At 39.7% G+C, this 25,813-nt stretch overlaps 1 protein-coding gene across 1 annotated transcript in view; it reads left to right on the forward strand.

The window, feature by feature from the left end:
• The first annotated feature begins 370 nt into the window (after positions 1-370).
• The window catches only part of ADAMTS18 (ADAM metallopeptidase with thrombospondin type 1 motif 18), an 80,152-nt gene continuing 54,709 nt past the window's right edge, over positions 371-25,813 (forward strand). Inside the window, exons 1-3 of the mRNA XM_074839877.1 lie at positions 371-572; positions 731-809; positions 2,686-3,002. Coding sequence (XP_074695978.1) covers positions 471-572; positions 731-809; positions 2,686-3,002 — 498 coding nt within the window. The 5' untranslated portion in view covers positions 371-470. The remainder of the gene's footprint in view (positions 573-730; positions 810-2,685; positions 3,003-25,813) is intronic.

A 25,813-nucleotide genomic window follows, 5' to 3' on the forward strand; every position in this document is an offset into this window, starting at 1 on the left:
CCCTGCCTCGGCCCGGCCGCTCCCCGCGCGGTCTGGGGGAGTGTGGGGGGGGTGTGCCGCAGGCCACCCCCTTTCCCAGGTGCCTCCCGCCTGCGCCCGGGAGGCCCGGCCCGGCCCCGCCGCCTCCCCATTGGTCCCGCCCGCTCCGCTCCCCGTCGCCCCCCGGGCGGCGGCCGCGCCGAGACACGGCGCCGGAGGCAGCGCTGCCCCGCGGCGGCGGCGGCGGCGGCGGCGGCGGCGGCGGCTTAAAGCGTGCGCGCCGGCGGTGGCGGTGGCGAGGGCGCGCTCACCTGGGCGCCGCTCCATGGGCTCCGCTGCCGCGCACGGCGGGGGAGGGTGTGGGGGCGGGGGCGCGGCGAGCCGGCCGCCGGAGCCGCGGCGGGGCAGCGCCCAGGTGACCATGCGGGGGCTCGGGGCTCGCCCGCCGCACGCCTCGGGGAGCGGGTAGCACGCCAGGTGCGCGGCGGAACATGGACTGTCTCCTGCTGGTCGTCTGGACTTTACCTGTTGCGGTTCTCGGCGGCAGCTCCATGCGATTCCCGACTCTCCCGTGGCTTGGAAGCACTGTAAAGGCAGGTCGAGAGCACTTTCTTTTGCAGTCGCCTAGTGTACTTTATACCAGGTTACTGCACGGTTTCTCGTGCCTTGTCTTTCTGCCTTCCCTTGACAAGTAAATCTCGCCCAATACTCCTTTTCTCTCTCTCTCTTTTTTTTTTTTTTTCTCTTGCAGACCCTTCAGCTGTGCTGCCTCTGTTGCATGTCTCATGCAGCAACTTTAACCAGTGACAGCATCAGTGCATTGAATCATGGTTTGTATAGCTCTTTCTGTGTCTGTGTATATGAACATTTGCATGGATGCTTTTTTTTTGTTTGGTTTTTTTTGTGGACTGAGTATTTAGAGGGAAGAAGCCACAGTGTTCGGGGAACATAAAGTGAAAGCAAGTTGGCTGCTGTGAAATAGCTAACCATGGGCAGAGATTAACTTGTTAAACCCTGTGTGCAAAAGCTAAAAGTAGCAATCTGGAACAGCAAAGTAATGAATGAGATAGTAAATACATTCACATTTACACGTGCGATTAGAAGGATGACTCTGTATGTAGCCCCAACAACAAAACCTCGTGTGTCTGTTAGGGGAGCAATGAGACAAAAGTAATGAAAAGATTTGGGTGGGAGAGTGGAAGAAGCTGTGCAATGCAGGCTAAGGGAAAACAAACCTGCAGGGAAAGGAAGCGGGTGAGTGAGAGCTCAGAAGCTGTTTGTTCCCAGCTTGCAGAGACTAACACTTAGATGCTGATGACTTTGGGAAGTTTGAAGTGCAGTATATGCTTTTTATGGGGTGCGAGTGGAAACAAAGTACAATAGAGAACCACACCAGGGTGCAGAAAGGAAAACCTTCTTGCACCCTATCATCTGCTCACTGGGGGATTCCCTCTCTCCAGCAGCTGCTTGCATTTTTTGGCTAGCAGCCTGCTTAGCGTCCTCAACTTCTGCCGTTGATTAGCACCACTCAAGGAAAGTGAAAGTTCTTGATGTATTGTTTCCACTGTCTAAGGAAAACCAACCTATCTCTGGTTGTGTCTTAATGTGTGTCCAATAAAATCTATTCAGGCAAAGAGATTGATAGTTATTGTACAATCTGTTACAACACAAGAAGGGGGTTTTCTTCTTTAATGCTGTTATTTCAATTTAGAAAGAGAAATGAATTGTTTTACTGTCAGAGGCATGGAGATTTTTAAGTGTTCACAGAGAAATACAGCTCAAAAATAAAATGGGGTTGGGAAGCAGTTCATTCACCATAATTACTCATATAACCAGGAATAGGTGCAAAGGTCCTAGTTCAGCAAACGGCTAAAATTCAGACCCAGCTTCCAGCATACAAGTGATCCCTGTATGACTGGGTCAACAGCAGTGGTAGGGTACTACAAGCTAGGCACCTGCTTATACAGCTAGCTGAACCATGGTCTCTATTTCTTCCTTTCTTGGGTGGTTGTGAGTAGATCTTAGTCTTCTCCTCACAAATAGTTTTGTAATTTTCCATGTATTTTATCCAAAACAATAAACTTCTTTGACATGCAATTAGCAATGGCTGACTAAAGGTTATTAGGTAGGATGTAATCTCCTTCTGCTGAAGGTCGGTTACAATTTGAAACCCAGTCTAATCAAGTCACTACAAAGAGACGAGGTCTCACTCAGTTAAGGCATTAATAAATTAATCCTTTAATCCATTTGAACAAGTGGTACAGTTCTACAAAGTCTCAGTCATGGTTACCCCTACAGTGATATAACATTTGCTGCATTCTTAGGAAAGGGAAAAAACTCTAAAACCAGAGCAGCCTTCACATTTGACAGCAATTAATACAGGGGGAGGGGAAAATCTACAGATCTGCTGGTGATGACAAATGTCTTCAGAAGAGCGATTGTGGGAATGTTCACAGCTATGCTAGTTAGTCTGTACCTCTCAGTGGGGCAGAAAGGAAACAAACACAGTTTGAGAGCCCGTGTGACTTACAGGGGTGAATTTATGAAGTCAAGACTATACACACTTAGCCTGCAGAGCTTTCAGGCCATTCCCTAGATGAGGGAATGCTTCATGCCTTAGTGAAAGCCTGATGCTTACCATGTTAGAATGATGCTTACCCTACTTGTTGGATACAGAAGCTGATGGCTAACTTCTTATCATTACAGATTATGTGTTTGTGACACCTGTCAAAGTGGATTCCAGTGGATCGTACATTTCACATGATGTTTTGCACAGTACTAGGAGAAAGCGATCAACTCAGAGTTCAAAGAGTTCCTTGCACTACAAATTTTCAGCATTTGGACAGGAACTTCACTTAGAACTTAAACCTTCAACCATTTTAAGCAACAGTTTTATTGTCCAGGTACTTGGGAAAGATGGAGTCTCAAATTCTCAGGAACATGAAATTGAGCAGTGTTTCTACCAGGGATTTATAAGGAATGATAGCACCTCTTCAGTAGCAATATCTACATGTGTAGGCTTGGTAAGTGTTTATTTAAAACAAATCAGCATTAAAAGTATTTTCATACATGGAAGAGTAGCTGAAGGTATGTAATTCATATAATATTCAGGATACCGTCCACCGTTTGGTGATTTTCCTAATACCACTACTCGCTATTGCATTTAACAGGAGAGGTTTAGTTGTAGCCAATGAACTGCATCACACCCTTTGTATTTTTGGATCACAGTCTTTCAGGGGGGAAAAAACAGAAGACCAGCTGGTAGTGCTAGTAATTATCCCATAGCAGTTTTCATTTGTTATAGTTTGCGATTGCTTTTCTTGCCTTTGTGAATGACTGTGAATAAAGAAAAAAAAAAATCAATCCGTAAGCTTGTGAGAAAAAAATATTATATCTAGGTTTGTCAACTGCTTTAAGAAAGGGTGAATTTCCTAGCTCAGCAGGAGTTATGAACCAATTTCCTCTCATTTCCATTGATGATTCCAGCCTTATTTGGGTTCATAAGCCTTGATTAGTTGATCTCTTATGAATGTGTTAAATGTTATCATCGCATATTTTCCATTTATGGCTGTCATCCAAGTTCATGAAAAATTATTACTCACAAATGATTTTTTCAAACTACATTTGACAGTGCTCATTGCCTGCAGAGAAGTCTTTGCTGATGTAATTCAGAAGAATCATCTACAGAATTAATAGTTATTGATGTCTTTTAGGCTTAAACCCTTGCACTTGCAAAGCAGTCTTCTATGAATGCAGATTAAAGCAGTGACATTTAAGTGTTAGGTATACGAAGCTATCTGTATGCTTTGTGGTTAACAAAGGTCCAGAGGATATGTCGGGTCACCCTCTAGAAATCTGTTTTGCAAAGGTACTTGTCCATAAGGGCTATTAAACTGTGTGACGACCAAAAAAAGGAGCACTTGAGACACCCAGTGTTTCCTTTGAAATAGTAATCAGTGACTTGAGAAGAGGGTGGCTCATTAGGAAGAGCTGTTGAATACTGATAACTGGTTGAAGTGGTCTGGTTTATGTTTTGAATGCTCTACTTCTTTTTTTTTTTTTTTTCCCCCTCAGCAAGTTAGAGAAATTAGTATCTTATAGTTCATTTGAACACTTGCAAACATGACTTTGGAGCAAGTGCCAGGAACTGGAACAAAGCTTTCTTCAGTTTAAGTTGTGTTTGTAGTGCTGAACTGTTAATATTGGATGTGCTTAGTTGTTTCTGTGGAAGCTTCATTTTCAAAACTGCTTATTTATTCAGAAAAAAAATGTTTTCACTTATTGCAGTGTTTGTCTTTTCCTCTAAGAGAAGTGTTCTACCTACACACAGCAGTTACAGTTTGGGTGATCTCCCCTGTTTGGTCACGTTTTGTTTTTTAACATGTTTTATGAGCTAAGTGAAGCTGGGCTTGTCAAGTCTTGTCTGGAGAAGGAAGGTTCAAGTCTGCCTCAGGTCACAGAGAAACAGAATGTGGTGATCTTAACTGAGACTGAAATGGATCTTTTACCACTGTCTCGACATAGAGATTGTTATGACTGGTAAGCTTCACTTAGGAAAGATCCAGGAACTGATCAAAAGAGAATAAATATTGTGGCATGAACAAATTTATTAAGGCAGAACCTTTTTCAGTACCTAGATTATCACCAATTAGAATCTCTGTCTTCCTTTAATCAGTTCCAAGGTTCAGTAGATTTCACCTTAAATTGTTATTTGAAACTGGTAAATGAAGTAAACTCTTCTGCAGAGCAGATATCACAAATAAAGTATAATTGTTCCTTTCTCCCTATCTATTTATTAATTTCTGTACACCTAATGAATCCCAGGCAAATTATCAACAGGATTCTTAGTCTTTTAGTTTGCAAGGCTGCCTTCTTAAAAATGTGTCGTCAGCTGTCTGTAATGACAAACACGTCATTTTTTACTGTGATTCAAATTCAGTAATCATATGTTAAGTCTGGACACTGTGCTCTGATCAAGAGAACCTTGTGAATAGCTTCTATATCCTCTTTGCACCAACTACTTTTGTCACTTGGTTGCCCTTCTTTCCTATTTGCTTTGTTCACTGCAATTAAACCGAAAGTGGTGTTTCTTCTATATGGTTGGTAGCACTAATCTTTCCATTGTTCCTTTCATTAGCAATAGCTTCTCTACAATAAAACTGCAGTGACCCATTCTTTCAAGCCTGGAACACCACAATGTGATTTGGAAGCAATTGCGTTTCAATAGACTACAGGGACTCTTTGATCTAATTTTTTGGATGACCTAGAGTATTCAGTCATTCAGCTGTCTGTTATCTGCCATTGCCTGCAGAGTAGACTTTTGAGAGAGTCTATATGAAATGGTTTGTTAGGCAGGATGACCTTAACTTAACACTGGAAAGGAGCAAGAATTTGTTCCTTTGGTATAGATCTGTTAAGAGATGTGTGTATCTTACTCATGTCTTAATAGCTTAGTTGACAGTAAGGCCCCACATTTTTATGCTGAGTTGTTGATTTGAGACCAAATGTTTCCATCAGTCAACACAATTTCCTTGATGTGTCAGAAGGCAAAACTGGATCTATGCTCTTTATCTGAGTAAGTACTCTAATACATTAAGTTAGCATTTTAGGAGAATGCATACAAATTTACTATGAGTACTGTCTCTTGCCTTTTCATCATCAAAGTGTTTAGGTGCTTTGATTTTCAACAGGAAACTTGCTTTCTTCTGTCTTCTGCCCTTTCCTGCTTCAGTCAGCATCCTTTACTTGCTGGAGCATCTGTTATGCATCAAGAAAGCTGTGGGTTTTATTTTTTTTTTTAAATGAAATAATCTTGTATGCAAGAAATCTTGTTTAGATCTTTGTAAGTGTCTGTTTCACCATCAGGCATTGAGTAGCAGCATCATACTTACTTAGTGATAAAAGAGTATGACAGAATTATTAAAATTCAGGCTTATTGTTGTACATCACACATTTACTCAGTCACTTTATCAAAAAAAGCTCAATAGGCAGATGTACTTTATACACCTTCAGAAAAATGTGTTCTGGACTATCTGTAGAGACTATGATACATTCCTTCCAAAGAAGTTGTGATAATTTTTTCATATATTTTGTAATACATTCTCACTCTCAGGGGTGTTTTTTTTTAGCTCTTACAACTTTGGGTCAACAAGTTCATTTATGTTAGTAAATCCAAAACTAGTTTTTCTCTTTGGCATCATCTTAATGTGGCCCAAATAAAAATTAATGCAAAATTTTCAACACCTTTCTCCGCTGATATTCATTATTACTTTTAATAAAGCTCTTCTGTTTCTCCAGCATGACTTCTTGGAGCTTCCTTCAATCCCTTGTGCTCTCCCAGTTGATATAGGCAGGCCACTGGTCTTGCTGCTTCATCTTCTGTTTATGTTCTCCAATTCAAGCTGTTCGTTCTCCCCAAATTCAATTTTTTTTTTTCCAAACTCCTGACTTGACCTAATGCTCACTTATCTTAATTATATGTTTTTATTACTATTATTAGTAAGTAACATATTATTACTTATAATTGCCTTCAGCTATCTAATTTGGAGACAGACTATGCCAAATCCATAGAATGCAGGGTTTTTTCAGTTTTTCCGAAGGAGATGGTGCTGGCCTCTGTTAGAATAAGAAATTTTAGGACTTAATCTGTGTGGCCGTATCTGTATTCCTACCTCATTCCTCTTGCCCATTCTCATCCACATGTTGTGCTATCTCATCTGCATTAAAAACAGGTACCTATTGTAGGTTCACTATCTTTAACTCCACTTCCATGATGATATTGTCTCTAAAAGCCTTACTACTGTCTTCCTACTCTGTGTATAAACTGTGTGTTGTTTGTCTCTCTTTATATGCTAGCTTTTGTCTTCTTTCTGTCTCCTTATGTTAGGTCTATGTATACATAATCTCTTGTATAAAGTGACTCGTTTGCAGTCACACAGTAAATCAGGGCAGAATACAAGAGAACCTCAGAGTTGTCAGTAGTCCACTTGTGTTCTACAGAATTCTTAAAAGTAATTTATAACTGTGCATTTAGGAGCAGAAGTCACATTCCCCTTGTGAATAAGAACTCTCTCTTACAAAGTCAAACAAGTTTACGCTATAGCCCAATACACAACATAAAAAATAGTGAACATAATGAATGAGTAGTTTATTCTGTAGCATTTGTGGGGACGTTGCTGCTATTTAGTGGAGGAGACAGGTGAGGGTATATAGCAAGTACAAAACATGTGCACCCAGAGGAAAGAAACGTACGTACAACATAAAGGAACTCTCCTACCATTACATTGCAGAGGAGACATGCATGTGTATTTTGGGTTGGAGAGAAAATCAGTACAGTTCAGTGGAACGGTTCAGATCTTTTAAAACTGTATGATACACACTTTTATTGTTGAGGCCAAATTCAGCCCTAAGCAAGCGCACTGGCATGGAGGCCTGAGAGGCTGCACCTGCTTACACTAGTGGTGAATGTGGGCCATTCTCTCCCTTTTATTTGTGTACCTCAATTAGAAGAGTGGAGTCAGCTTCATGCACTAGCTAGTGCCCTCCTTTGTTTTTCGTAAGATGTGATTGAATCTTTCATTATAAGGGGCCTCTTTCTCTTGTCTCAGGTTCTGTTATGTTTGTTAGTGTCTAGTCAAGGGAAGAGAAAGAGGAGGGAAGGATGAATCATGTTACACTCACTGAGCTGTCAGAGGAGTCTACAGCTGGAGAAAGGGTTAGATGTAGCACTGAGAGATAAACAGGAGATGTATTAATTCAGTGGAAGTTGTGTGTGCATGTCTGAGGGCAGGACTTTGCTCAACGTATCAAAGAAGCCACAAAATTAAAGCTTCTTAATGCAGTCTGGCCACCTAAGAGGCAGGCAGGAAAAGCAACTCATGTACCCATTCTTTGTAGTCATTTAATTGCACCCTGTATTAGCGTTATTTAAGTTCATGCTAACAACAGCCTCTTATTTCTAGAGCTCACACTTTAAGTCCAATTAAATATGTTGAGACAAATCCCAAGTTCTTTATGCAGACAAACTCCCATCAAAATCAGTGAGCCAGACTGCTGGTAAAAGTACAAAATAATTGTTGTTTGCAATGAGGTTCCTTTAGAAACCTACAGCTGTAAAAATAGGACAAAATTTGGCCCGGTGGGACCTTGAAGAGAAACTAAGTACAGAATTGGTGATTTGACTCATTCTCAAAACTATTTTTAGTCCATCCACAAATCTTACATTTTCTGCCATTATACCAGCACAACATGAACAGCATCTGGCATATGAATTCTTTGTCTTTCTTTTTATTCACACACCATTACCTCTCCATCCTTTATAAAGCACAAACTGTTTTACAGGATCCTCGTTTTGTCCACTGTTTTAATGGACATTTTGCCATTATTCACTCCATGATATGGTAAAGATGAATATAAGAAAAATCTTTACAAGAAAATGGAATGACAATGGGAGAAAGCCATTATTCTTGAAGATATTTTAAATTATACTAGACAAATACAAGACACTGTTTTTGGTCTCAGCATTGAATTGACTGCTGATGGGGAATGACTTGTGTGATTAGATTATTGATTGCCCTTCTCCATATCTGTCTGATAAGCTTTCTGTTTAACTCTGGCTTTAGCTCTGCAAGACAAAGACAGTATTATCTCATGCATTTTGACCCTATTGATCCCTGATGGGTAAGAAATGGAATTAAAGAGGATTAATGATGGAGAAATAATCTGCTTCTACTGGACAGGAAAGGTAATAGAGGTTGCATTTCTTCCAGGCTTAATATTAAGTAACCTGGAAAATACTTAGAGGAAATACTGTGTCACTGAGAGCACTTTGGCTCCATCAGCCTGAACACAGTGGGCTGTAGACATAGAACAGCTCGCAAGAGTGCCCACAGGAGCTGGTACTTCCAGCCATCTTTGCCTGCTCCATTATTGCTCAGCTGGCAGTAAGAGCCTGGAAATTGTTCATCAGTGTATTTCAGAGCAGACTTCAGGCTGTTGCGAGCACTGCACCACTGCTTGCACCCTTAAAGCAGCTCCAGAAAGAGAGAGCCATCCGTTTGTACATAGATAGGCAGTTCATCCTGGCTTTTCTTGATAAGCAGCAGTCTTATCATGACTTCTAAAGGAATTAGTAGACTCTATCTATACTTGAAACATCAGCATTTGTCTTGCTGTAGCAAAGTCTTTCCACAAAGCTTAGTTCCCACACTTTCCCTAGTCCATTAGAGAGAAGCTTATAGTCAAATGCCCTCCTAAGGGTCAGGAGAGGATGACCTGTCTGCACAGACTTGACCTCTTCGTAACAGGATGTCTTTGATGTAAATGAGGATTTTTATTTTAAGCGCCACTATTTTCATTTGGACCATACCATCTCTGCTGCTGAGATTCACATATTCTCTCTGCACAGCTGCGAACTGCTGAACATCTGAAATACTTCTCTTTTTAGAGGCAGATTCTAATAACTAATAGCAGCTTTCAGTCACTAATAATTAACCTAAACAAGGTGCTATTTCTGTCTTTTTGCCCTTCTTCCTCCACTTCAGAAGTGTTTGAGGAAGATACCAGATTTGCAGACCTGGAGTGTAAAGACTTTTGTTTACCCAAAACACAATGATAGCCTGTGAAACTGTAGTTCAAGTCAAACTCAAGCAGCCCACTCCTAGAGCTCTGTACCTGACACATATCAGCAGAGTGGAAAGCACAGGAGTATCTTGGTTGTGCCCTGGCCCTGCCTCACAGTCCACTTAATTTGAGCAAACAGTGGTATCAAAACTGTTCTTAAACCTTTTTTTTTTTTTTTTCCCCCAAGCTTACTCCCTCCTTAGCCTCTCTGCAAAACCAGTGCCCTGATTATGACGACAGCTTTGCGATTTGCTCACTTGTACTCAGTTGGGAACTTGACTTTGAGTCAGCATAGGCTGCCCAGTCATAACTGGTCTGGATGGTCACTGGGAGTTTGTTAGCAGCTCTGTAATTCCCTCAGTCATTTTGGCACCTACAGTTTTTGTTTGTCACAGTTGTTTTTAAGTCTACAAGACATTTAAGATAATGGTTGCTAATTTGCAACTTTTTAGGGAAGGGTTTGTGTTTCTGATGCATGGCATATCCCATACTCTTTGAAAGAGATGGTAGATTGATCACTGGGACTGCTGTCCAGTACTGCAGTGAGAGAAGGATGGAGGTCTAAAGGCTGTTTTCAGTGTCTGTGGTTTTGAAATTTGCACTCCCCATGGATGGGGACAAGATAAAGCTGGGGCCATGTTAGACAAAGGCATCCAGAGCTGCGATGCCAATAATATATCGGTCAATTCTTTAGGACCATTTCAGAGCTATTTGCTTCAGATTTCATTCTCTCCTGAGCATGAGTAATGTTGTTGACTTAAAGATATATAGCTCTCTAGGGATTTTCTAGAAAATACCTGCTTTCTCTTTTTGGAAGTTGCAGTGTCCAGTGATAACCTGACAGCAGCCTCACTAAAGTCATCAGCCTTCTTAGTCATCAGAAGTGTTCCCTCTGACTTGACTCCTGACCACATACAGAAGCTGTTAGCTTTGTGTGCCTCACTTTATAATGGTCTTCTCTCAGTGAGCTGGCAGGAGAGGGGTTAAACTCAGTTATCTCTGCAGTGAGAGCTAGCAGTGGACCTACGGTTTTATCAGCTGAAACTCAGACGTCAGTATCTTTTCTCTAAAAACCACTCATTTTGTGTTAGAAAGGCTCTGACTAGCCCTTAAATGGTATCTGAATTGAACTTTAATGGATAATTACATTACAAACAAGGTTTTCCTCTGTCTTTTTGATCATGTCACTGGGAGCAGAAATGTTGGTTCTTTCTTGCCTTTTCTTATCCCATTTTAATCCCAATTCTGTTGCTGCAGGTCTACCATAAATTACAGTATGCTAAAGGAATTTCCTATTGATTTGCTCTGACAGTGATTTGACCAGCTATGTGAATAGCTGATGGAAGCAGAACTTATCTTTGGTTCAGACAGTAGAGCATTGACTAAATCTTCGAAATAAACATTTACAGAAGAAACCTGAAATCATAATGCCTTGCAGCTCAGCACAACTTACAAACATGTATTAATTAAGCTTCAGTACTAGCTTTACTGTTAGACGAGAACAGCATCCTGGCTCATAATAGGTTGACATCAGTAACCTTTTATTGTTTATCATGCTCGGAAGTCACTAAGAATGAGGGTGAAGAAATGTCAAATAATCAGGTCATATGCAAGTGAATGAGTCTTGATGGCTGAAGCTCAGTACCGTGGGAACCATTATTATCCAGAGTAATTTCTGGAACATGCAAGTTAATTTCTTTTTTACAATGTTAGTTCATAAACTAGGGAAATCTGCAAACAAGCTGTACAGTCAGATGAAAATCCTTTTCCTGAATCTCATATGTGGCTGCCCAGCTAGTTCCTGCCAAAAAACAGTAAAAGAAAAAAGTTTGATGTCAAAGATAATAGGTCTTGAAGTTATTCTTACTGGAATAACAAGGCCCAGCACAAACCTGCTTAATAGGAGAGGAAGCTGAGGCAATAAAGTGATATTTACTTGCACAGACAATAGGGTGTTGCCTTTTCACTCTTCTGTGGCATTAGCATTTCTAGCTGCCCCACTATGTACACAGCACACTCATGGCTTTATTCTTTGAGGACTGGATTCTTGCTGTTCACAGTGGGATCACTTGAATGCTTGTGCCTGCCTGCCTAATATATGTTAATTGAAGGACTTTTGTGTCTCAACATCTTTATTAATATTAATGGAATGAGATTTTTAATGGACCTATACAAAATATGCTTGACCTAGCTTGAGCCCTCACTTTTGTTTTTATACTCCGCAGCACAGTGTGGCTTCCAACTAATTTAAGAAGGTAATACTATATTCTGTGGCAGAATACACAAACTAATGAATCATGGATTACTCTTCAGATCTGCAGTTTCTTTGCTATGAGATATAGAATTTATATAACACTAGAATATAATTAGGGTTTTTTAAATCATGAAATTAAAAACAGATTTGCATTTTTTTCATGCAAATTATTGCACTTTGGTGAAAAGAGTGAGCATTTAAAAATAATTCTATCTTGAGCAGGCTTGTCTTATGCCACACACATTCTTTTATTAGGAAGAAGTCATCAAAACAGTAAGTCTTAAAGTTAGGCTAGACTAAACCTCAAGAAATATTTCAAATTAATATTGTAATTAAAGTATAATCTGGTCATGGTAAGGGATAGGTATAAATGCTGTAACAGAGTGTCGGAGAAGAAAGTTTAAACTTTTCTAAAAATGTGGCTACCCAGTTTCATTTGTTGCTAAACTTGACAGAATGTTATGCTATTTGTTTTGTTAGATGCAAGTATAAATTAAAGATTAAAATACCAGTCTTGGGGTAGGGCTGAGGTGAATTTTTTGCAGCCCACTGTTGATGATTACAATATGAAGAAAAATGCTTCTGTCACTTTTGCACTTTTTTTGCTTCTTTTTCTGACAAAAGATGATTCCTTATAGTCAGCTCTATGTTACATTGTTTGCAGTAGATGTCTGTGAAATCACTGTAGAGACCAGCCTACCACAACAGTATCTCCAGCCTCCAGTTCTTTTCTTTCTGTTTGCTGGCTTCTCTTCATGCTAGAAGCCATGCTGAAGGCCATATGGATATTTTTTGCACTTCCAACATCATGTACTGATTATCAGGTTGTTATCCTGCCTCTAGCAGCAAAAGCTTGAGCAAATGGGTGGAAAAAAGACAATTTCCAGGCTGAGACACAAGTGAGCAGCTGATGTCTACTGATTCCTGCAGCGCAGTATCTTCCACTCTCATTGACAGGTGTTTGCTAGTTTATGGTCTTCATCTAAAGCTTGTAGTGAGTAAAGAGTTTTATGCTGACTGTTGTGGATCAGAACCTGGCCTCAGGAAAGTTCTCTTTTCATCCTCCCTACACATCTTAGCCCTTGAGTCAAGAGGCACACCATTTCTTTGGGAAACATTACTACAATTACTATTCAGTTTAGAAAGACATTTTGCAAATGGAAAGTACCACTGGTTCATCAAGAAAGTGAAGCATATGTTTCTGCTGGCAGACCCCAAAACACATCTTGTACATAATCCAAGGTGGTGCTCTATAATCCAATTTCACTGAATCAGAAGTGGGATGGAGGAAAACGGCTTGCTTGAAGGGCAAAGAAACCCATCTGCAGGCTGACCCTCTGCTGCTCTCATGGTCTGCTCGGACTAGTAACAGCCAGGAGTGAAATGAGGCAGTTTCCCAGAGAACTAGCTGCTGCTACTGCTGCTAGAAAATGCACTGAAGTGCTTGGCATCTGGTGCCTGCAGCTGCCAGATACTTTTCAGTGCACTAATGCCAACTGTGTTCATTCTGCTATGCTGCCAGAGTATTATGACAGTGAAGGAGTAAAGGAAGCACAATGGCCACCAAAAAATACGAAGTCAAGAGTGAATGTAAAGAGGTTACTTGGCCTAATTCCAATCAAGTCCTGATAAAGTCAAGTCTGACATTGGCAGTGAAAGAGAAAAGTAGCTTTTGAGGCTTGTTTCCCTTGTTAGACAGGAGATGGACCGCACATTTTTTGATCTACAAAAACATTCAAGGATATTATCATTTGTTGTCCTGGGAACACGTGTAAGAGAGAAGATCTCATTCATCTTCTGCTCTTGGTAGGAGAGCCAAATAATTGCAGAGAGGACAGTATGTAGTCTGTTACAGAAATAGTTAATTGATTCCTCTGATTCCTGTGATTCCTCTGCTTGCCAGAGTCCTGGGTGGTCATTTTAACTGCCGGAGGCACAAAGTCCTGTGGGTCTCACTTAATGAAGACCATGCATGAACCAAATACAGGGTGGGAGCCATGACAGAACAGCGTACAGTTGGCACCATGTGTCATTGGACATCAGACTAATAGTATGGTGACAAAGCCTTGCTTTCTCCATCAGCCTGTGTGGCAGATGAAATAGCAATGAAAGGACGATTTGGACCAGAAGCCGAATCAGAAAGAGAGGCTGATAGATTATCATAGGCAATTGAAACTGGAAACAAAAATGTGCCAGACTTTGGTCTTGGCCTATGAATATTGCCCCGCTTTTATTTACAGATTCTCAGCTTTTGGGTTATAGTGCCATGAGAAGATTATTTTTGTTCTAATTTTCCAAGTATTTCTTGAAAACTAGCTTTCTGGTGTGCAGAATAATACCACAACACTAAACCAGTTGGAAATAGCTTGAGGGCTGAGGGAGTAGTATATTTTTTTTGTTGTGGCTGTTCACATGATTTATTTAATAATTTTAAAGATTACAGTTTGGGAAAGTCAGGAACATGCTCTAATGTGAGAAACAAAACAGAAGGAAATGTTATTCACCCAGAATGAAGGTCTGTCTTCTGCAGACTAGCATTTGTGCATAGCAAAGGTCGCTCTACCTCCACAGCCTTACTTCTGTGTTAGGTTTGATAGAAGATGTGGAGCACTTCCCCATGGGGTTATGTTTTCTCACCATCAGCCTGCTCTGAACGGTGCCCATGTGTTCCAAAATACCTCCATGGATATGCCACGTGCCCTTAATGACAGCTTAGCCTCTGAACCACACTTGTTGCATTTTACTTGCTGATAAAAAGGAAGAAAAATTTATATATACATACATACATGTCTATATTGATGCACTGGATTAGTGCCAATCCTTTAATCTTGATTTTATAAAGGACAGTGCAACTCAGTGTCCATTGTCTGTGAAATATTAATATATCTGTATTTCCATAAAGGTGCACAAGGCAATGCTCTTTACAGCTGTTATCTCTTCTGCCATTCAATAACTATATCACGTGCTAGCAAAATAGTAATTAACATTTAAATCAACACCTTCATGTTTATTTTAAAGAGAAGGTTGATGTGATTTGTCTCCTGATTTTTGTAGTAAATGGATGGATGTAGGGTTATTCCAAAAAATGATAATGTAGAGGATGTATATCAGTCTTGCATGACTTCTATCATTATATGTTAATATATGTTAAAGGAATAAGTCACTGTAAGCCTGTAAATTATCTTATAAAATTTATTTACTCTTAAAAAAATCAAGTATATTTCAGATTGGTGAAATTTGTGAGAATTAGTAATAGTATAAATAATTTGAAAAAATATGAAAGTTTAGTGTCCTACTCTATTCCTTTCAACAAGTTCAGTGGAGGTTTATAAAAAGAAGCCCTGGAGAGGGGTGATCAAATGTGGAAACTTGGGCGGAAACTATTCCAACAGGATGGGGAGTGTAGTTTAAACCCTCTCTTATCTTACCAGTGTTCTTGTGCATGCTAGCTCTCCACAGCAAGATGTCTGATTGATTCATAGCAACTGATGGGCAGTTTAAAATTACAAAGCTTTCAATTTCCTTGTTCCTGACAGATAAAGAGGGTGGGCATTTCCTGATTATATGGTATACATTCAAAATACTTAAGTTCCCTATGGTGCTATTTGTGACTAATTTACTTCCATAGCACATTAACACTGCTGGTTTTACGCTGTGGGAGGAGTGTATAGTGTAACATGCTGTGAAGAGAGGAAATGTTTCACAACAAGAGGTCCTTCTGGCTTTTCCTCTGTTTACGTTACCACCTGGAAAGAAGAAAAGGTGGAGTAAATGACTGATGATCCAGGTGGATTGCATGAACAGTCACATCTTTAGTCATGACACATTAAGCTGGGCAAATTCACACTAAGTGGCAGGATTGCACTTCAACTCCTGGAAGCACATATAATCCTATGCAGGAAAATGTGTAGGCACAAATAGGGCTTGACTACTTCATGCTGATAGTCTTTTGGCAGGCGGTGCTCCTTTAGTGGCCACTAAGCAGCCAGATTAGTTTGGGGACCAGTCAGGGATACACTAAGGTGAGGAACAGGGTCTTAAGGACAGGCTCTAGCAGAGAAGTTAGAATCTGAGAATGATAAATCAGTGGCTGTGCAAGTGACACGAAGCTTCAGAGAATGGAAGGACCACATTTTTCACTTTTCCTGCTCACTTTTGTAATTCTTGCCTATGAAAGTAGACAAATTATCTCTTGTTTATGGGAGCTGGTGTGCTTTGATGCACTAAGTATTTGACTCATGCAGCACTTCTCAGTGCACCAAGTGTATCCTGATTTCTAAGGGCCCAAGGTACAACAGCAGTTAAGCTGTACAGCACTTCTCTTGAGTTGCACCTGGAGACCACAGAGAGCAGCTGCTGGCTGCAGTGTGGCATGGAGCAAACTCAGGTCTTGTGTTCCATGGTGTCAGGATGGAGCAGAGAGCACACTCAGGCCCTAGGACTAGGAACTACATATGAGATTGAAGTGTCTGTAACTCACACAGTCCCCTGATGTCCCAGAGCCTCTGTGACCCTGACAGCACATTCCTTTTCTTGGAGCTTGGAGCTTTTTTCTTAACCTATGTTTAACCTGACCTTTGCTTAACCTACTGTTCAGTAGATTCATTGCCGAAAGAAGGTCAGGCTGCTTAGGAAATTTTGCCTCCTAAATCTTCTGCTGATTTTATTTTTTTTTTTTTTTTTAACCATCCTTTTATAACTTTGCAGCATGCTGAGCTGTCAGCAAATTCCATATAATTGTATCTCACTTGACTTTACTGCATTTTTATTTCAATTAGAAGGCATACAGTGTTCAACATAGTGGTAACATCTGTGGCAATAGATTTCTAGGTTTCTTAGACCAGTTTATTACAAAGAATATCTCGTAGAAGAAAAAGTTGCTTTCAGGTACAACCTTCCTCTTGCCGCTTTATCTTTCCTATTTCCTGAGATCTCCATGATTATCACAGGGTTACTTAGTTCTTTGGTGCTCCATAGACTATTTTGAGATCCTGATATGTAAGGTAGTGTGCTGAAAACACGCTACTGTAGAAATGCTTTCATGAAGAAATGCTATTCACTTGCTTGAAAATCATAGCGAATGGTGCTTGCTGACACAGGAATCAAAGCCCTCCCTTCTTGGATCAGTTTCTGTGGGACTCTGTAGAAATGGGAACCTTTATGTCCTCTCCTCAGCTGCTTCTTTGTCCTCTGTTCTCATTTCTGATTCTCAGAGGTGCATAATAGAACTGATTTCTTTAATAAAAAGACATAAGTAAATGCTCCCACACCATCTTTCATACTTTTCTTAAGACTCATCCCTGCTAAACAGACACATAATTCACAGGCTTATACTGAAGTCTGCTTATAGTAAAATCAGTGTAACCTTTCATGACCAGTTTAGTTCTGCAGGCCTATTCAGTAAGTACAAGTCAAACATGGATCTGAATATGTGGAAGCTGTTGTGTTAACACTCCAAATACTGGTTTAGACTTGTATGTTGTACTTTGACCCTGTCAATAGATGGGATGTCAGGAGACGTAAATTGATGTACGGGGTTGAAGAATGGATTTATCTCACTTTATGCTGAAAATCTGGACCAATATTAAGGTAGTATTACTGTTTCCATTTTAAGACAGTTATGTTTTGTTTCATACCAAACCAGGACCTCTTTGTGACAGTTTTTGCATGTCATCAATTATTTCTACTATAGAGATTTCTGTAGTTAGAAAATTGTACTGAAAATTATTTCTCATCAAACTTTCATTTATAATAGTATTAAAAGCTTTTCTAGTCTGGGACAAATCCACCCAGGTTTCTTGCTTTTAATTTCAGTACAGTTACACTAGTAGAGCAGTTACAATATGCTCACCTTTGTGCATCATTCCCTTAAAATAGAAACACAGGCTAATTTGTGGGAGAGAGGAGTGTGAATGAGTGTACACAGTTTTAAAGCAGGACAAGGATTAGTGCAGTAAATCTGAGCACTGCTAATTGGCTACAAGTAGGAAAACAAAGCATCTTTGGACCCATGCTATACTTGGCAATATAATATTGTGAAGGCAGGTTTCACGGCTGTAAATGGTGCCTACAAATATGAGTCTTTTTCATGACGTGGAATATAGATGTAAGTTGCTACATTTATCTTAGCAAATAACTTCTTACTCAGATGCCCATTGTAAACTAAGATCTGGATGCTAAGGATATTTGTATGGTTTGCATGGTTATCTAAATGTTACATGGAGTTGCCATTGTACAGGTTTCTTAATGTTGTGAAAAACAGAAAATGATGAGGTCTTATTTTATCTCAGTGTATCTTTGGGATGATGCTGACCTGTATTTCAGGTTTAACAGTATGAATCGCATTCAAGGTTTTACTGATTTGCTGTTTCTTGGGAAAAAAAAAAATTATTCAGACCCACCTAGGCTGCTGTCATGTTTCAAAGAGGTGATTACACCAAAAGAGAAGATGAAATTTGTTCTTTCCTGCTCCTCCTTTCACAGTGATGCTAAGTAATTACACTTTCTCTATAGGCATGTGAAAAATAGAAAGCATTATAGCAAGGGAATTCCTAGTTATGAGCAAACCTATCAACCTTCTCAGACTCCAGTGAATGTGACTGCATATTGCTGGGTCACATACCATGTAACATTGTTCCTGTGAGGGGAGTAACATGGCAGAAACCCATCCAGGGATGTGCTGAGGGACAGATTGTGGGCAGAGACGTGTTTGAGGAATGAACAGGGCACTTGTCGGTGTGGAGCCCTGCTAGGTGGCACATACCTAGCTATGCTGTGACCTCTGTGCTTAGTGCAACTGGTCACTGGATCACAGCTCAAGCTACTGAGTGACATCCTGAAGGCTGGGGCTGCAGTTGACAGTGAGGAAGATGGAGGCGTTTTAATAGAACAACCCAACTGGGGTCAAATGTTTAGAGACCTTCACAAGTCTCTCTTGAGCATTTACTGGGTTGATTACAAAATCCTGCCTATAAAACTGAGAAATAAGGAACAGAGAAGCTGAATTGCTGGAGAACTGGGAGTTTAATCCAGATAACCCAGGCGCCAGCCTGACATTCTCACTCTTGGGCCATCTTTGCTTCTTGTTTTCCATTCCCTTAATGGCCTAAGCTCTTTTGTTCCCCTCCCTTTCTCCTTCCCACATAGATATTTCAACATATGTATATGTCTGTGTATGTGGAATATCAGCAAAGCTGATACTTTGCTCCCTACAGAGTTCCTTGTGACCGCTCTCTCATGTAACTAATCCATAGCAATGTATACTCCAACAAGGAAAATTAAAAGGTTGGGAACCACTGACCTAACTTCTTAGTAAGCAATACAGCTGGCAATCAGATGTAACTCGAGCTCCTCGTTATTGGAGCTGCCTGAGCTATTCATAGCAAAGTAAAATTGCTATGGGAATTGCGCTGGATTTATTTTGTTTGAATGCAAATTATCCCAGGTCAGACAGGCTCAGATCTTCTGCCCCCTCAAATTCATTTGCATCAGCTCTGCCAGGCTGAAGCTTTTATCTGGAGGATCTTCACTGGGGAAAAGTGGGTATGGGTAGTAAACTGCCACTGTCTAGAGCATTTGCTTTGGGACTTTGATGCAGTCAGTGTAAGTCGTTCTGAAGCCAAGACCTCTGAACAGAGTGAAGGGTCTACCATCAGCTAGCTCTGTGTGGTGTCCAAGTGCATTGGATAAGTGTCTCTCTCTATTGGCTGCAACTTCAACAGGGTATCTTGTAAGGGAGAGGGAGTCTTTCAGGCTTGTCTGCCACTCTCACTCATAATATGAAATGTTGTTCTGAACAGCCGAGCTGCCAAAGTCCCATCATCACAGGAAAAGCTGCATTTTCACTAAAAAAAACCCCAACTTTGATTCTAATATACGTGATCCTAAAGGGTAAAAAAACCTCTTAAAAACTCAGTTGAAAATGGTTCAAGAAATCAGAAAGAAAATAAAACACCAAAGCCCTTCAGCATTATTTTTAAAAAATCTCATAATTTATAGTGTTGTTTCCTGCAAGGCCTGATACATGACTTTTAATGTTTAGGATTGCATGTCTGATAGGAGGAATGTTCCTGATCAGAAACACTCAAGCAAGCATCTGTTAATGCTAAGTACCCATGGAAAAGAATTTCCAAGTACTGATTTTAGTTATCTATCATTAGTTCTTTTGTTTAAGCTGTTCATTTTCTGTGTCACTATGCCCTAATCTTACTGGTTTTGCCTTTATCACAACTATAGGAACAGAAGATTCATTAAGAAGGCATGTACTTTGCCCAAAATATTATTACCTCTGAATTCCATCCACATAAAATCGATTAGCTGTACACAAAGGAGGAGGAGAAGCTTGCCAGAACATTTTCATTGCACCTAATCCTTCAAGCAGCGTGAATAATTCATAGCAAACCAACCTTGGGGTGAAATTATGCCCTGTCCAAAGGTCTGTTAAAGATCTAGGCATCTTGAAGTCGTATTTCAGAGATTTAAGAGGAACATAAGTGGTGCTTTTATTTTGTGCTGTTACACAGAATGAGAGGACAGAGAGGGCTGCGTTTGCTACACCTCAAATTTTCCAAAAGGTACACCTCCTCTCACGCTTTAAAGGTTCTCTTAAAATGTGCGCTCAGTTATATGGGATGCTAGATTATAGGACTAACTAAACTACCTTCTGAAGTCAGTTGTTCTGCCATTCTTGATGTGCCGTAAGTAACTAATCAGCTCTAAGACAGCACATGACAAATAGTGGGCTGCCCCTTCTTAGGAAAAGTGAAGCATAAATGTGTTCATAAAACAACCCCGCTGTTTCCTGTTTGCTTTGTGATGGATTTCAGAACTGTCATAACTAATAAAATATCTAGATTTTATCTTACAGTTGCAGGGATTTGCTTAAACAGGCCATACCCAAGTGCTTGTACAGCTACCAAGCCTAAATTTGAGCTGTTGGTTTTAGCTAATTGCTTTCCAGAACCATTATAGCAAGCCAGAGAGCCATACTGATGGAATCATTAATGAAGTGATCTCAAATGCAACTTGGTAAACCTTTGGCACTTAAATATTATTAGTGTATAGTTAGTGTCATAATGCTGTAGTTTACATTAGTATTTTTCTTCTGTTCATTTATCATGTCTACTTCTGTTTTTTTTAAAAAAAAACCAAAAACATGAGAAATGAGTGAGCTCACGTACTGACAAGCAAGTATTTAATCTGTGGCAAAGCAATCAAATTTGTGTTAGTTCTAGAATATCTCATTACCCTGCAATAAACACCAATTTAATACATTTAAATACCAATGTGACTGGTTCAATTACCTTAAGTGGAGGAACAAATAAGAATATTTCCTTATTTGCCATATGTTGACAGAGGGTTGCATAAAGATGTTTTAAACAAGTTCAGTCAACTGCAGAAATACAAAGAAACTATTCAGAGATAACGCTGTCTTTGTTCATATAGGAATAATTAAAGACATGCAATTTTGTTACCTTGTTTTAATAATTGCTGAATGTTCTGCATAGCGCTTCTTTTGAGCAACCAAACAGAGTAGTCTTTCATGACTAACTCAGACTGGAAATTTAAATATCATACTCTCTTTCTGTCAGATCCTCAGATAATAAAATGCTGTATTCTTAACGAGTTCTTAACATTTTACATTTGCAAGAAATCTATATTATGTTAGAAAACAGAATAAACTGAGTTATTTTTGTGAGTCACTTGAAATATAAAGAAAAATGTAATTTGCTGTAAAATTCTCAAATCAGAATAGGCAACGAGTGATTCTAATGCTTCTTTCATGATAAAAATATTTTAGTGTGTATAAAGGCCATTAACTTAACCTAAACATTTGCTGTGGTACAGAGCCAGATATTCCAATCTGGTGAAAATCAGTAAAGGTCTGCTAAGGTTATTCTTATCAGCCAAGGACCCAGTCCAATAAAACATTACATTTGTACTTCCCTGACTCCAGGCTAGTTGTCAGTAACTGCCCATGTACAGACTTGATGCTTTTTTGAAGGATGGGTGAATTTGTTTGGCAAACATAAAAGCTAGGGAAAAGTTTAGTTAACTTAAATTCTCTCTTTCATTTGGTGTGTTCGCATGCCTTTGTGCTGCCTGGTTTGGGATAGAATCAAAAATGAACATGCTCTGAGTTTTACTCGTGGGATTTCTGACTTCAATAATACATGTGTATTATTGGAAACCTCATGAGAGTCCATTCTCACTAGTTTCCCAGAACATTTTCTTTCCCAAATTGGTATAAATGCGCTCTGGAAATGCTTGCAGAGACAATGTTCAGCTCAATGGGAGCTTAACACTCTTTAAAAGTCAGTCATTTATTTAACAACCTGTGTATGGATTTAGGGTCCAGACTTTTCACTTTTTGTTGGAGAATCATGGATCGTGTCCCTGTAATGTCTCAGAAGTTTGCTTAATTTACCTAGTGCTTCAGTAACATGGGCACATCTGTGTGAAGTGCCCTTCTGAGGGGGACAGAAAGAGCATATGGAGGCAAAATACACTCAGCTCTGTTAGCTGCTGCTGTCCCCTTTGCAGTTACCACCCAGAAAAGGGGCTGTAGGTCATAGCAGAGAGGGAATGAACTTCTTTAATTACCATGATTTACTGCCAGTGGTTTGGCTGTTTGCTCATGATGCTTCCCGAGAGTAAAGATATCTTTCACCTCAGCAACACTTTATGCAATTCGGCTCCTTCTTTCTGCTTTGCCAGATATGCTGCTTGTCATTTTTTCTACCTAATTTCACATCTTAATTTGCTCATTTTGATTATATTTTCCAGAGCATTGACATTTTGACCCCAACCTGAGAGGTGCTCAATAACCCATCTCTCAAAGTCAGTTAGTGATATCAGGTATCTACAATTCGAGGTCAGGCTGTACTATACTGCTGGCTATAATTCTTGGAAGTAGTTTTGCTTATGACTGTAGTAAGGTTATAGTCTTGCATATTTTTCAGACTACCAACTTAACCCATCCCAAGAGGTGAGTCTACTTCATTACACATTCTCTAAAGAAACAATAATTTATTTAGACTGCTTATATGATGCAGGATTGCTTTGAACAGCCTTTTACTGGTATTGGTTGAATATCCTTGCTTTGGAGGAAAGAGGAATCCATAAGATGAATGTTGCCAAACTTAACAGGACTTTATTCTTCCTGGGATTCCTTGGCATGTGAGAGAAAACTATATCTTTACCCCATTTTCAAGGCTTGACCCAAAAGCCATTCTAAACAGCTGGCACTTTGCCTACCGTCTTGACAGGATTTTGTGTCAGGCTGCTGGTATCTGTGCAGGGGACTGCCATCTTCTGCCATTCTCTGAGTATTCATTTGAAACAGAGCTGAAATCAGTCACTGTTCTCCAAGCTGCTGGTGATGAACTAGATGTTATAAAATATCATGTAGACACATATATATGCAGTGCTTGAGCTAATAACCCAGTCTTTTAGCAGCTACATTGCTTCTAGTTTGAGCTGGCTTGCCATCAGCTGCCTTGGAGCACATGCAGAAGGAATGGAGGGTTGATCACAAACATGAAGATCATTTCTGTACTTTGTGAAGGGACTATCATTATCTGCTTATAAAACCTGAGGGAGGGTTTTGTAATGATGGTCTCCCATCATTCTGTGGTGGAATCTGAGCAGAGGTACAGGAGTTATGGGGAGACCTCTCCCTCCTTCTTCACATGATGCAGTATCTTGATATTTGAAAATTGACATCTGCCCGATTCTAGAGGCCAGTCTGGGCCCAAAGGCAACTTCTGGCTGTTGTCAGATGGCTCTAAGATGTGTGAATAGCTTTATCTTCTCTGGATCTCGATTGTACCCTTTCTGCTTCTAAGATGCTCATTATTCCAGTATGGGAAATGCTCTGGCAGACAAAACCCGCAGGTGGGATGTCTGAGCTAGGAGAGTTTCTCCTGCAACAGGGGAATTCTTTGGTGGCAGAGATAGGTCTTTTGTGTTTCCTTTGTGGTGCCAAAGTGCCAGAGACTTTGCAGAGCATCAGGACAGAAAATAGGAGTTTGATCAAAATGAACCGTAGCTAAGATCATTTAATGAGTTTTCACTGCAAAGTGAATGAGAAAAGGCTCCAATATGCTGTGACATGAGATAGTCCCAACAATATTGTGGTGTGAATACTAGCTATATAGGCATCTTTGACCTCAGATAATTTTAAATAACCAGCAACCATAGTTCCTAGGTCATCTGTTCTTATTCTTTATATTTCAAGGAAGTTCTTAATTTGTGTTTTTATTTGGTTTAAGTTGAACTAAAGACTACTTTTTGTCTCTGTACTTTACGTGCTGTAACTCTTGTTAAGATGTGTTTGAATCAATGATTTGTGTTTTTTAGGAGCTGGACAGTTGGGAAATAACACAACAGAAGTCTTGGATCAATGTCCACTCAAGTCTGTGGAAAGCTTTATGCCGATTTCAGTTGGCCTTTTGTCAAGTCTTTTAAAACTTTGCCTGAATATCTGGAACTATTTAATGGGTGTGAAATGACATTTAACTCTTCCTTTTGAGAGATTTTTCATCTTGAGTACATGCACACCCATCTAATGGTATAGACTTCATTGATTTCGTTGGCCATTGTTTTAGCTGCTCTCAGTTAAGACACAGTGGTTTTTTAACACCTAATGTTATGTATATACACATAACACTGAATAAAGCATTCGGGATATAAGTAGCATTCCTTAGACAGTGCATGCAAACTTCTTAGCACTTTATTTAGTTGAGATATTCCTGTCTTCATGCAAACTGTAATTTAACTTTGTGTCAGTCGGTATTAAGTAGTTATGTTTAGCAGAGACATTGCAGTTAATTTATTCATATGTTTTAATTCTCAGTTTCATTTCATTATGCTTCTTACCTCATTATTTGCATCTGGTTTATGAAAATCCTGTAACTTTAATATGCATATGGCCAAGCTGTTGCCTTTAATTTAATTAGCATGTAACGAAAATGCCTTGTATGCAGAGAACCCACAGTCATCAGGCAAGGGTTTGTCTACTATCTCAGAACTTAGCTTTGTTAAATTATAAGCAAGAAATATAAGTTCTGAAAATCCTTCAGTCACTGTCACTGCTGTGATTTTTATGGAGGGTCTGTTTTCTGAAGATGCTGAAACCTCAAAATGAATCAGGTTTACAGGCTGGTAAGCTGCCAAAGGCTTCACTCAGCGTCTAAGAATACGGGGAGACAAATGGGAGCAACCTCTGTGCTATTCCAGTAAGAGGTCAGTGAGACCTGTTGGAAACAGATATGTTAGTGTGTGACTCTCAAAACCATTTCATGTGGGTCTAAAATCAATGGAAGATTTACCTGATTTTGTATAGCTAAGATGAACTTTCAGTGGTTTGGAAAATTCTCCTTATTTTTCAGTTTATAATCTAACTTCAATTTAAAAAAATCTCGAATTAGGTATTTTATTATCATTTCCCTTTCCAAATTTCATTTTGAGATTCTTCCTCCTTTTAAAACACACTGAGAAAACAGAACAAGTGCCTTACCTTGGTGATAACACCCTGATACTGAGGAATTTCACAAAGATGTATTGGATCTGAAAATTCCTTTAGCCCAGAGCTAAGCAAACATTTCATAACAAATAACAAGTGGGAGGAATGCTGCCTTCTCATCTCTTCTCAACTTTCCTTCAAACAAACTGCAAGTTCCTCTAATTTATTGATTCAGAATTATTTGCTAACCCCATAGATCAACGTATGTCTTTTTGTTTACTTTCCAATGGCACAGAATATCCCTTACAGAAGGATAGCAACTATGTGTTGTGAGGGAAGAACAAGAGAACAGTGAATTCCAACTGAGCAATCTCTTGGGTTTTCCTTCCCACCATGTTCTCACAATTACTGCTATTATTAGTGATAGCCACAGTGGGAGAGAGAGGGAATAGACAGGAGTCCCTGGTCTTTTTCATGCTGTGTTGTCTAGACTT

The sequence above is a fragment of the Strix aluco genome, chromosome 14 (assembly GCF_031877795.1).
Source record: "Strix aluco isolate bStrAlu1 chromosome 14, bStrAlu1.hap1, whole genome shotgun sequence".
Lineage (NCBI taxonomy): Eukaryota > Metazoa > Chordata > Aves > Strigiformes > Strigidae > Strix > Strix aluco.